This window comes from Ursus americanus, chromosome 24, assembly GCF_024610735.1.
Source record: "Ursus americanus isolate L20-20 chromosome 24, mUrsAme1.1.p, whole genome shotgun sequence".
NCBI lineage: Eukaryota > Metazoa > Chordata > Mammalia > Carnivora > Ursidae > Ursus > Ursus americanus.
In genome coordinates, this window is record NC_142150.1 from 7879941 (window position 1) to 7893383 (window position 13443).

Consider the following 13443-nt stretch of genomic DNA (forward strand, 5'->3'; position numbering starts at 1 on the left):
ACCTATCTTGGATGTAAGCATCTCTGAAACATAGTACAAGACAGGATAAAGAGCGATCTGGTGGTGGTGTCTAGAGGGGACACAGGGAGATGGGTTGGGGAGAACATCAGTAGCTTCAGTGGTATCGGTAATGTTCTTAATTGACTATAGATTCATGAATGTTTGTTCTATTATGCTTCAAAACATACGTTATACATTATATGTATTCTTTTATGCAGGTCAAATAGTACATATTACATTTAAGTGATCCCAATTCACATGTACCTATATCCGTCTACTTCTAGTTCCCATGTAAGAGCTCAAGACAGAATTACCATATCCTTTGCCCGTGTTTTTATTCTACTTCCCGTGGCCCTCTCTCACAGCAAGTCAATGCTGCCTTCCCATTAGAGTTATTTCCTGTGTTAGATCGAAGCTTCGTAAAGACATGGTCGGGTTCTTATACATCTATACAGCTCCAACGGCAGTCAGCACAGTGCCCGAGGCTTATTTATCAATTTCACTATCCTTTATTTTCTTTTTACAGTTTGGATATTAATATAACCATATTGTGAAATGTTTTTATTCATTCAAAAATTGTAACTTATTTAGGGGGACTGGTTAATAAATGTTGATATATCCAGTAGGTTTAAAAGGATGAGTGAGATCTATATATGTTATTATGCAATTATTTCCACATGATATCAGTAAGTAAAGGCAAGGTGCAGAATGATGTATGTACCGGCTACCTAGGAAATATTTCATATATGTGCTTATTCATGCACAGCATTGTCAGAAGATTACACAAGAGACTGGTAACTGTGACGGAATCTAGGGAGAAAAACTGGGTATCAGGCACAGAACGGAGACTTATTTTTTACTGCACATATCTTTTTGTACGATTTAATTTTTTGCAATGTGAATGTACGACTTTTTCAACTAAGAGAACAGCTTAAAAATTAACTCTTTCAATAAGGAGAAGGTATACAGGGGTGCCTGGGTGGCTCAGCCATTAACCGTCTGCCTTCGGCTAAGGTCATGATCCCAGCGTTCTGGGATCGAGCCCTGCATCGGGCTTCCTGCTCAGTGGGAAGCCTGCTTCTCCCTCTCCCACCCCCCCTGCTTGTGTTCCCTCTCTCACTGCCTCCCTGTCAAATAAATAAATAAAATCTTAAAAAAAAGGAGAAGGTATACACACAAAATATTCAAGTTGGACCAGAATAAACAGTTTAACAGAAGAATAAGCATCATGTTTACTGGTTATATGGTTAATTACCATACAGTTAGCAACAGCTTTTAGCTCAGAGGGGTGAAGGAATCACTGTGGAGTGATGTGATCAGGAAAAGCTTCACAGTGTAAGGGGTGCTTGACCTAGACCTCAAAGGATGAAATTCAAATATGCTGAGAGAGAGGGAGAAGGGCAAAGCTCCCTGTGGCTGAAGCAAAGCGGTGGGGTAGGGCTGGGAGGCACAACACCTGGGTTTTAGCCCTTCTTTGACCCAAAAAACTATAGGTTCTTGGGCAGATCGCTCTTACCATCTCCATATCATTGCTGGCTCCCTATAACAAAATGTAATTGATACCCTGAGTCCTCTCCAGCTCTCAAATAATATTACTACCTCCTTAATTATAATGGGGAAGGAAGTTTAGGGCTGTATTTTGGGACTTCTGGAATGCCAAGCAAAGGAATTTAATAGTTTGGTCAGAGGAAGTCAGTGAAGGTTTTTGAAAAGAGGAATATGATTTAGGAAGATGGGCTTCATACAAGAAAGCACATAGTGAAGGTCTGGCTAACATCAGTATTAATTTGGTGTCATGTAGGGTAGACAAGAGGGGAAACACCAAACTAATTGGGAGAGCTGCAAGAATCAGAGAAGCAGGAGATCAGCGTGGACTAGAACTCAAATCGTACTAGTGAGTAAGATATGGGGTCTCGGGTGTGTCTGCAGCCCTCGGCATGCATCACTCTAATACACGTGCTCCACGTTCTTGTTTGCGACCCTCTTCCAGGGTCCTGTTGCCCAGCGTCTAGCATCAGGGAGCACTGTGGGCCCGAGAAGTCATCCCGCGCAATCACAAAACCAGGTTTTGTAAAGGTTTATTCTACAGCCTGGCTCCTTCTAGCACTGATTTTTTAGGTAGCCAGTACTAATTTATACAGATTTAAATACCGTTATATTTTACTAAAATTTTCTTTAAAATTATACAAATACTAAATATCCATAATGACAAAATTAGAAAATACTGACAAATACCCATTTTTAAAAGTTTCCTTTAACCCAGATACAAGCACTGTTAATACTGCCTTTGCCTGCTTCTGATTTCCCGTTCCGAGAGTATCTTGCCCACTCTGCTCTCTATTCAAACCCTATTCATTCTCCCAACGTCCAGTTCAATGATGTCCTATACAGAATGTGGTAGGAAGAGAGCAAGTGGGCTGGTGAAAGGGTCATAAGAATAAACAAAGAGGGAAAACTGTGTTTAAAAAGGTGAGAAACAGACAGGAAGTATGGCCCTAGGGAGAAAGTCTGAACTTCGGAAACGTGAGCAAGATGGACGTGTGGGAAGAGGAAGAGTTCTGTAGATGCGTTAAGGTTTATTTAAAACGTGGCTCTCTAGAGAATTAAACTTTCAAATTAATCCTGGACTCCGGAATTCAATTAACAAATATAAAAGTAAGGGCTCTTGCCTAATCTTAAACTTACGGAAAAGTAAAGAAATGAGAATGCCACACTTGCCGAGTCTCTTCACGCTACAGGGCCTGTTACGTACCAGGCACGCGAGTGTGAAACGAAAGCCGAGTAAGCTCAACTATTCCGGAATCTCCACATGTATCTGAATGGCGCGGCCACTGGTGACTCACGTGATCAATGTGACTAATAAACATGTACTTCTTACCTTTGTCTTCTCCCTGCTCACCAATAACCCACACTTGTTTTCCTGACGTCTGTGCCTTCAAGACAGTTGTAATAATATATTGTAATCTCTGTGAATCCAGATTACATCCAATGCCGATCACTCGATTTACAGGAAACGCGCTCAGTTTCCATGTCACATACGTCATGATTTCCACTAAATATCGCACACAGGGTGAACATACGAAGATTTTAAAAAATATACTTCTAAGCCTTAGTTCATAAACAAAATACTTATTATCTTAATAAGTATAACAGAGTGTCTATACATTCTTCCCAGGTTCTAGATGCACCATGAGGCAAACTGTATTTTTAATGTATATTAAAAACACTAACCAGGCTTCAGCATGATTTTACAGAACTTTGGTGTTAAATATAAATTGAGAGTGGAAAATAGATATTTTCCTAGTTAAGTAAGAAAGGTACAAACTGGGGACAGAAAACCAGAAAATAATAATAGTTTTGCACTGATCAAGCTCTCTTTTATATCTTTAGATGAATTTCTATTTTTACATCAATGATCACATACCACCACTATTGCACTACAACGTTATGAACAAAAACCACTACTTTTTTCTGCTATGCCAAAACGATGTCTGGAATTAGAGACCAGTGTCCCTCAACCAATTATTACAGGAAAACATATAAAATGCATACCCTTAGACTAGGAACATCAAAAAACTCTGCTCACCAATTTGAGTCCGATACCACCTAATTCTTTGAAAATATTTCTTTTTTAAGTGAAACAGTTCCAAAACCAATTTGCAATATACGAAAAGTTAACAACGCACACTGCTATGCTCACTAATATTTTACGACACTCTAAAGTTAACAGAAGATCTTTCACATGAGCCACTGTATTCTTCTCTTGGGTGTTAAACCATTTTCTCACCGAGGGAGACATGGCTAAAAACCTGGAACAGAATGATAGCGATATTACATAAAAAATTGTAAGCTGTAATCTTCTAGTTCATGCCAGTCATAAGAAGTGGCTGGTTGACAGGACATGGAAGTACTATATTGTTCAGTATAAGAGCAATTTGGTTGGCCTAGCTGTTCCTTTATAATCTAGTTTTATGACCTTTATCAGTAATGGCAATTCTATTGATACACTGAGCTGTCTGATTAATTTAAGACAAAACCTTTTACCTGGTTGAGATGCAACGAGCAGGACACCATGTTGACTATAATGTCCCAGAGCGGGGACAAGGGCTCTGAACATATCCACATTGCTTTGTACCACATCCAGGTAGGACTGAGAACTACCCAAAGAGTTGACCGTGAAGATCACCACCTTGGAATGAGCAGAGGCAGACAAATCTAATGAATAAAAAGAAACAGTCTGAGCTCGAGGTCTAGGGTTTTTTTTAATTTTTTTTAAAGATTTTTATTTATTTATTCGACAGAGATAGAGACAGCCAGTGAGAGAGGGAACACAGTCAGGGGGAGTGGGAGAGGAAGAAGCAGGCTCATAGCGGAGGATGATGTGGGGCTCGATCCCATAACGCCGGGATCACGCCCTGAGCCAAAGGCAGACGCTTAACCGCTGTGCCACCCAGGCGCCCCTCGAGGTCTAGGTTTTAATCAAGTTCTTGTTCTTGTTCTTCTTTTTGTTTTCTACAAATGGAGAGCTTTCAGGCATATTTGTCTCCAGATCAATCGTATACCCACAGAAACATACAAAAGGCTGAGGTTTGCTTCCAGAAAGATGATTAAGAGCAAGAGTGTATCTCCAGGGGGGAAAGAGAGCAGTAAAGATAAAGAAAATAAAGTACAGGACCCAGAACCAATAAACAAGGACTTCGTTTTTTCTGTAATGCACAACTTTCCTAGGAAAAATAAGTCATATGCTGTAGGCAAAATGAACCTATAATCAATTGCATCACTGATTTTTAAACTGTGAGTTTAGGAGTCCTAGAGTTCCTTGAAGGTGACTCAGGGGCCACGTGGAAGGACTGGGAATAAGTGGAAAGAAGGCTGGTAGGCATAGCTCCATGCTCTTTACTCGGACCTCTCTCAGCAGAGTAGCTCTGCTTGCATCTGTTTTACTTACTAAGGATTCTACTCCAAAGAGGAAAAAAAGTGGTTGGAAAATCTTTAAATCAAGATAAAATGTCTTGGCTCATTTTTTACAGACTTTTCCTTATACTGAAGCCCAGTATTCTCGGTTTTAGGTTCTTTTTTCCATGGGACCTACAGGGAAGCAACTGTCAGGACTTAGGAAATGCTGTTCTCTGGAGTTCACTCCTCTGATTCTGAAGCACACATGTGCTGTTTTACAACTCCAGTACTCCCTATTACACAATGTGTTTGATAGTTCAGTGCGTGTTGAAACAGTGGCCAGACTTTATCAGCAGCACAGACAACAGAAAAACAACACAGCAGATGGCAGTAGTCCAGTCAACACTTACAAAGTAATATTAGCATCCCAAGGAGACAACGAGGAGATGGCAGGGTTTATATTCTTAATTAGGCCTCTAAGGCCATCTCTCTAAACAAGTTTCAGAAGGAAGCACCTGGGCAATGTGTCCTCTGGGAAATGCACTTTCCAAGTTTAGCTCATATTTTGACACAGTTATGGGGAGAGCAGGCCCTGGATTTTAATTATGATTTTTCATGAGTCCTCTTAAATAATTCCTGTGTTCTAGTGGTCAGAGTAGATACCTGGTCATGAGTCAAAACCTCAAGAATTGGAAGGTATATAGCTAACACTTCCAGACCACTTCTATATGCCAAGTACTATTCTGAGAGCTTTCCATATAGTTACTCATGGAATCTAATCTACAGCACACTATGGGGTCACGCCAACCCCCACTGTACAGAGGAGGAAGCTGAGGCATGGATAAGTTAGTAACCTGCTCAGTCACGGAGCTAGTAAGCAGCAGAGCCGGAATTCAAGCCCGGCTGCAGAGGGCTGTCAAGCACTATGTTATATTTAGAAACGGAGCCTAAAACCTCATGAGGATGAGGGAAGTGATGTTTAGAGAGATTAGGTGATTTGTCCACATCACCAAGTATCAGTGAAGAATCCATGACCTTACAGTGATCCAAGCTATCTTGCCAGGATCATCTCATTTCTTAGCCCCCTTCAACTTTCTCTACTTTGAATGCTACAAGTGCCCTCACCCTCAAGGTTGCCTCAGGAGTAAATAGGGTCGTAGTTGTCTGATATGATTGCAAAAGTACAAGGAAGGATTCCAACTCCATAAGATTTCCCAAGCTCCCAAGCCTTCTACTCTCTTCCTTTGAGCCTAGGAAGCTAGTATTTCTTATACTTCCCTATGTAAACCTTTGGCTTAAGTTGAAATGGTCCCTGTTCTACCCCAGCATATTTCTCTCACTTTCCTGATATGGGCTTTACTCAGATTCTTTCTATCTGGAATGTTTCTCACTGTGCTCACCATGTTAGATAGGTATCTGTTCAACTGTCTACTACATTAAGCCTGTTATGAGCTCTATGACAGTGAGGATTGTTGGTGTCTTACTCAGCTGTCCACCTCCAAGATCTGGTCACTTAGCAAGAGCTGCATTCTCCCCCACCCCCCACCGTGGCCATCCAAATCTCCCTTATCCTGGCAGATCTGGCACATTCCTCAACCCTACTTAGCTGAAGGTAGTATCTCTCTCTACTCAACTCCAACAGCAGTGCCCACTATTGATACCATTCTCTTGGCAATTAATCACATATTGCCTCATTACTCTCTTGTTGTCATGAATTGTAGTCACTATAGTCTGAAGCAGCTTGAAGTTACACGGAAAGATACACATATTACTGTTTACAGTATCTTGCATGATATCTTTACAGTATCTTACAGTATCATACCTTTCCCTCTAACTTCAAGCTGCTTCTGACTAAGCAGAGAGTCTTCCATTCCTATCAATCCCCTGCAGCAGTTCTTAAATGCTAGGCCGAGTACTCAGGAATAACTTGGAAAGTGTAACAAAATTACACATTATCCCATGTTCTGAAGATGTATTTAAATACATAAAGGGAACTACCGCTCAGGAATGCCACTCCCCAGGTGATTCTTATGCACAACTAGGTTTGGTAAATACTGTCTCAAGGCAACTAAATTCTTTGCACCAGGTAGGCACTCAGAATATTTTTCTTGGACTCTTCCTTCTCAGGTCTTCTCTTAGAAGTTGATGATTTTACAGAAGACCCCAAACAGTCAAAGCAATCTTGAAAAAGAACAAAGCGGGGAGGTATTACAATCCCAGATTTCAAGATATACTACAAAGCTGTAGTAATCAAAAAGCAGAGTATGGCACGTATACAAAAGTAGACACATAGATCAATGGAATAGAAGAGAGTCTAGAAATAAACCCGTGTTTTTATGGCCAATTAATCTATGACAAAGGGGCAAGAAAATATGATGGGAAAAAGTCTCTTCAACAACGGTGTTGGGAGAACTGGACAGCTACGTGCAAAAGAATGAAACTGGACCTTTTTCTTATGCCATACACAAAAATAAACTCGAAATGGATTAAGGACCTAAATGTGAAGATATTAAACCATAAAATTCCTAGAAGAAAACATAAACAGTAATTTCTTTGACATCAGCCATGGAAACATTTTTCTAGATATGTTATCTCTGGCAAGGGAAACAAAAGCAAAATTAACTATTGAGACTACGCCAAATAAAAAGTTTCTGCACAGCTAAGAAAACCATCAACAAAGCAAAAAGGCAGCCTATTGAATGGGAGAATATATTTGTAAATGATATATCTGATAAAGGGTTAATATCCAAAATATATAAAGAACTTGTGCAACTCAACATCAAAAAACCAAACAATCCAATTAAAAATGGGCAGAGGATGAGAACAGACATTTTTCCAAAGAAGACATACAGATGGCCAACAGACACATGAACAGATGCTCAACATCATTAATCATCAGGGAAATGCAAATTAAAACCACAATGAGATATTGCTTTACACCTGTCAGAATGGCTAAAATTAAAAAGACAAGAAATAACAAGTGCTGGCAAGGATGTGGGGAAAAAGGAACCCTTGTGCACTGCTGGTGGGAATGCAAGGTGCAGCCACTGTGGAAAACAGTATGGAGCTTCCTCCAAAGAATTAACAATAAACTTACCATATGATCTAGTAATTCCACTACTAGATATTTACCCAAAGGAAAAGAACACACTAATTAAAAGATCTATTCACCCCATATTTATTGCAGCATCATTTACAAAAGTCAAGATACGGAAGCAACTCAAGTGTCCATCAATAAATAAATGGATAAGGAAGATGTGGTATCTATCTATCTATCTATCTATCTACCTACCTACCTACAGTGGAATATTACTCAGCCATAAAAAAGAATGAAATCTTGCCATGTGGAACAACATGGATGGACCTAGAGGGTATAATGCAAATTGAAGTAAGTCAGAGAAAGACAAACACCACATGATTTCACTCATGTGGAATTTTTTTTTTTTTAAGATTTTATTTATTTATTTGACAGAGATAGAGACAGCCAGTGAGAGAGGGAACACAAGCAGGGGGAGTGGGAGAGGAAGAAGCAGGCTCATAGCGGAGGAGCCTGATGTGGGGCTCGATCCCACAATGCCAGGATAACGCCCTGAGCCGAAGACAGACGCTTAACCACTGTACCACCCAGGCGCCCCCACTCACGTGGAATTTAAGAAACAGAACAAATGAAAAGAAAAAAAAAAAAAGAAGAGAGACAAACAAAAAACCAGACTCTTAACTATAGAGAATAGACAGTTGCCAGAGGAGAGGTGGGTGGGCGCACAGGTGAAACAGGCGAAGGGGGCTAACAGTAAGCTTATCCTGATGAGCACGGAGAAATGTACAGAACTGTTGAACCATTATATTGTACATCTGAAGCTAATATGACACTGTATGTTAATTATACGTGAATAAAAAATAAAATTAAGTTAAAAAAAGAAGTTGGTGATTTAACGGGGGGGGAAAGATTTTACAGTTATAAAGAGAATTAGGAAGAACTTTAAGCATGATTATGTAAAGATATGACACAAATTACAAGGTTAAGGATCATAATAAAAGTTCATTCAATAATAATTAATTCAATAAGCCTACACTAAGGTTCCCTTTATGTTACAGGTAATTATACCAGGCCCTAAGAACACAAAGCGAATGACGTACTGTCCTTGCCTCAGATATAATACAGTAGGGCTCAAGGGTTAGAATGGAGGGCTTCAGAATGAGATTGCCTGATCCAAATCCTAACTTCACCACTTACTTATTAGCATAGTGATAAGTTTCCTCCTGGGTCAGGGGCCAATCACCATGTGGACTCCCAGGATACAAACCCCTTACCTCTATCCCATATGCACAGGTAGCCCAGAAAAACTACATTCTTTCTGCCAAGCCACTGGTTCCCAAACCATTGGCCTTAGACCAGTGGCTGCTTATAGTTATACTAGTGGTCATCAATCCAGTATCAAGCATGTCAAAAGACCCAGCAAATAATAATTCATGCTCTGATATACTATTGTTCTCGGATTATGAGGATGATGTTGTGATAAAGGAAATACACATTCATTTTGAATCATTGCTGAATTATTTTATTCAAAACGATTGGAAAATTAGGCAATCAAATAATAATGTCCAAATGCTGGGGAGACCTCACTGAATTATTCTAGCTAGTTTATCAGTGTGAATATACTGGAGGCAGTACAAGTATTTTCATTTCTCTGGCACAGTGCTAAAGCATTCTAACTATAATAAAAATTACATAAAAATATTTAGTTCTTTTCAAATTATTCTTCACTGTGATGCAAAATTCTAGAAATGACGATGACCCTTGATTTAGAAACTGAGTTAAGATGATAGCTATTAAAAATCTTCCTATGTTGTGGGGGGAGGGAGGGCACCACCAAAGAATGACATCCCAGTAGCTTTAGGCATTATTTCAGTCAATGACAAAAGGGATATTTTTGTCTGATGAATAGAGGTGGACTTTTTTTTTTTTAATGTTTAACAAGAATACCCATATTAAAAGATAAGGTAGGGAATCACTGCTTAGTTCAAGTGAGTGCCTTTAACGATTAGTGCCACAGTGATCTGGGTTTTGGAGCTGTATAAACAACACTGAGGCTTTCTAAAATTTACCGTAGGTAGCAAACTAAGGCCATGAGCTGAGTATGTTATGCCATATCTCTATCTTTAGAGAGGATTGTCTTTTTAATTTATAAATTTTTATTTTTTAAAGATTTTCTTTATTTATTTGAGAGAGTGACAGAGAGAGAGCACGAGCAGGGGGAGCGGCAGGCAGAGGGAGAGGGAGAAGCAGGCTCCCCACTGAGCAGGGAGCCCGATGTGGGGCTCGATCCCAGGACCCTGAGATCATGACCTGAGCTGAAGGCAGATGCTTAACCGACTAAGCCACCCAGGTGCCCCTGAAGCAACTACTCTTGATAATTCCTTTGTATTTCTCCAGATTTAGTCTATGCATACACAAGCGTAACTGTGGCCGTATGTGTTTGTATATTTGCACGCTCATCTGTATATATGGATATCCCTCCCCAAAATGATTTCTTTTAAAGATTTTACTTATTTTTTTGAGAGAGAGCCAGAGAGCACAAGCATGTGAGCCGCAGGCAGAGGGAGAAGCAGACTCCCCGCTGAGCAGGGAGCCCAATGTAGGGCTCCATCACAGGACCCCACGATCATGACCTGAGCTGAAGGCAGACGCTTAACCCACTAAGCCACCCAGGTGCCCCCCCCCAAATGTTTTAATAGCTACTTTGAAAAAGTCCAAGCGGAGCCAAAGCATAACTCTAGGATGGTCAGTTGTAGTCATCAATGCCTGTGATGATGGAGTATTACTCAAATTTCCGAAACTATTGACCTTAATTTCCCCAAATTACTAATGCACTTCTCCGTATTATGGAATATATTCATGAGATGTTCGTTAACATTATATTTAATATTCTTCATGCAATGGTAATTAAATTCAGTCTTATCAGGAACATATAACCAAATTAACAAGGGGAACATGAAAGCTGCCCCAAGGTGGTGTGGACTCATTCAATATTCTCCACTTGGTGGCAAGCACCACACACTACATCTACTCCAAGGATTCTATTCTTTTAATTATATGAAACAATAGTTATTGATGGTTAATGAGTTACATAGGAAGAAACAATTTCTTCAGGTCCTAAAAGGCCTCACAACCTCTAGGGTCCATGTAGTAAAGTCTCCTAAAGTGATTTGGAAGAGCTAAAGGGTCCCTAAAGAACTTCAGTACTTGGAAATGACAGGCACAAGAGAATATCCAGCTCCCCCAAGGATCCTCTACATGAGGCCTACTAAAGGATCATTAAAGCAAATACTGTACTCTTTCCAGACAAGGAAAATGAACTCATTGAATCCTACAGGGATCCAGAGGCTTACTTTAACTATTACACCCAATTTTTACAACCTGCAGGTATAATTTCAATTTTTCTGACCCACTGTTGTTCTTAGTAAATTTAGGCTTGTGACACCACTTTGATTTGGGGGGGGGGGATATGGTCAAGGAATATAGAGGACCTAAGTAAGGAAAGCCAAACAACTATAACATATTACAACCTGACTTTAGCTATAACCTGGCCTTCCAATTCTTTTGATCATGCATCTCTAGTAATAAAATATTTTTAAGCCCTCATCCCCAAATATGGTATTTACCTACGAATATGTCTGTACTAATACATTATGTACATTATAAAATATATGCAAAATTTTAAATTAAAAAGATGAGATTAAAAACTACTTTCCTAACATTTAAACTTTTATTTACTAATGATAAGAAATCCTTCTGTTCTTATCAAAACTTATTTTAACAATATATTTTTAATGAAAGCGATATACATTTTTTGTAAAAATCTTAACATTCTGCCATATACCAAGAGGTAGGTATTATTCCCACTTTATAGATGATAAAACTAAGCTTTGAGAGGTTTTATAACCTCACAAATGCCAGAGCTATAATGTGGCAGAACTGGGATTCAACCCCCTATCTGACTCTAAAACCAGTGCTCTTAACCAATGTATTATGAGAATGGAAGCAATCAAAGAAAACACATTTATACTACAGTGTAAGTCAAAGAGAGAATAAATCCTTCTGACCAATCAGAATATTCTCTGCTCATTTGACCTTTGTTAATGGAATCAATTACAATCTCTGTATGACTTTGGGGAAGTCACTTTATTTATTTGAATCTTAGTTTCCCAACTTGGACTAGATGATCTTTAATGTGCTTTTTAGCATTAAAATTCCATGACTCAAGGCAGAGCACAGAGGATTTTGGGGGTAGTGAAAGATACTGTCATGGTATGTATGTCATAAGGACATGGTATGTATGTCATAAGGACATAATACACGTCCTTATGGCTTTGTCCACACCCACAGAATGTACAACACCAAGAGTGAACCATAATATAAACTATGGATTTTGGATGATAGTGATGTGTCAGGGTAGGTTCATCAACTGTGACACTCTGGTGGGGAATGTTGATAGTGGGAGAGGCTGTCCACATGCAGGGAACCTTCTGCTCAAAGTTGTTGTGAACTTAAAACTGTTCTAAAAAAAAGTGCATTAAAAAAACTCTAGGACTCAAATACAAGAACAAATGAGGCAAACGTCTTTTAAGCAGAATGGCCAGACCTTTGCTGATCTCCACATTAGGCAGGCTAAAGATGTCAAGGTCCATCACCCCTCCTTTCGTCTCTTCTGAGAGATCCAAGAGGACCAGTCTGTCTGCAATGCCCTGTACAGTACAATAAGAAAAAGAACATAGAGCGTTACGCAAACACAGCCAGTTACTCAATTTAATTTCATTTAGAAATTTAGAAGTGAAGTTAAAGGGGAATGCACAAGCCTCACGTGTTTTCTTTCTTTTTTTTTTTTTTAAAGATTTTATTTATTTATTTGATAGAGAGAGAGGCAGCGAGAGAGGCAACACAAGCAGGGGGAGTGGGAGAGGGAGAAGCAGGCTTCCCGCTGAGCAGGGAGCCCAATGCGGGGCTCGATCCCAGATCACTGGGATCATGACTTGAGCCGAAGGCAGACTCTTAATGACTGAGCCACCCAGGCGCCCCCTCCCCCCATGTGCTGTCTTATGAAGGAAAAGTAACACCGTAGCAATAAAAGGACATGCAAGCAAGAAATTACTGTGAACCTGAGTAATGTGATCCTTTAGGCTTGACTGAAAATTGGGGTCTAGCAGGACTTAACTCAGAAGTCACAGACTGCAGATTTCCTTTGATGGGACAATCAGTAATAAGGATGAGTTGGGGTACTCAATACATTTGCTGTTGTTCTTGAGTTTACGTTTTCATTTTGATGTCATAATTTCCATTCTAAAAGTACTTAGAGTGATTTTGCTCTATTTTAGTGACTCATTTCTAGCATGGAAGTCAATACCAACGTCAAGTTTCTCTTTTAAAAAAAGGATAATAGGGGCACCTGGGTGGCTCAGTGGGTTAAGCGTCTGCCTTTGGCCCAGGTCATGCTCTCAGAGTCCTGGGAAGGAGCCTGCTTCTCCCTCTCCCTCTGCCCCTCTGCCTCC

At 39.8% G+C, this 13443-nt stretch overlaps 1 protein-coding gene across 2 annotated transcripts in view; it reads right to left on the minus strand.

The window, feature by feature from the left end:
- The window catches only part of UEVLD (UEV and lactate/malate dehyrogenase domains), a 45376-nt gene that overhangs the window by 8717 nt on the left and 23216 nt on the right, over positions 1–13443 (minus strand). For both annotated transcript variants that reach the window (XM_045808636.2, XM_045808637.2), the window contains 3 exons: positions 12540–12642; positions 4045–4215; positions 2879–3052 (listed from right to left, as the gene is read on the minus strand). In XM_045808636.2, the coding sequence (XP_045664592.2) occupies positions 2879–3052; positions 4045–4215; positions 12540–12642 (448 nt within the window). The remainder of the gene's footprint in view (positions 1–2878; positions 3053–4044; positions 4216–12539; positions 12643–13443) is intronic.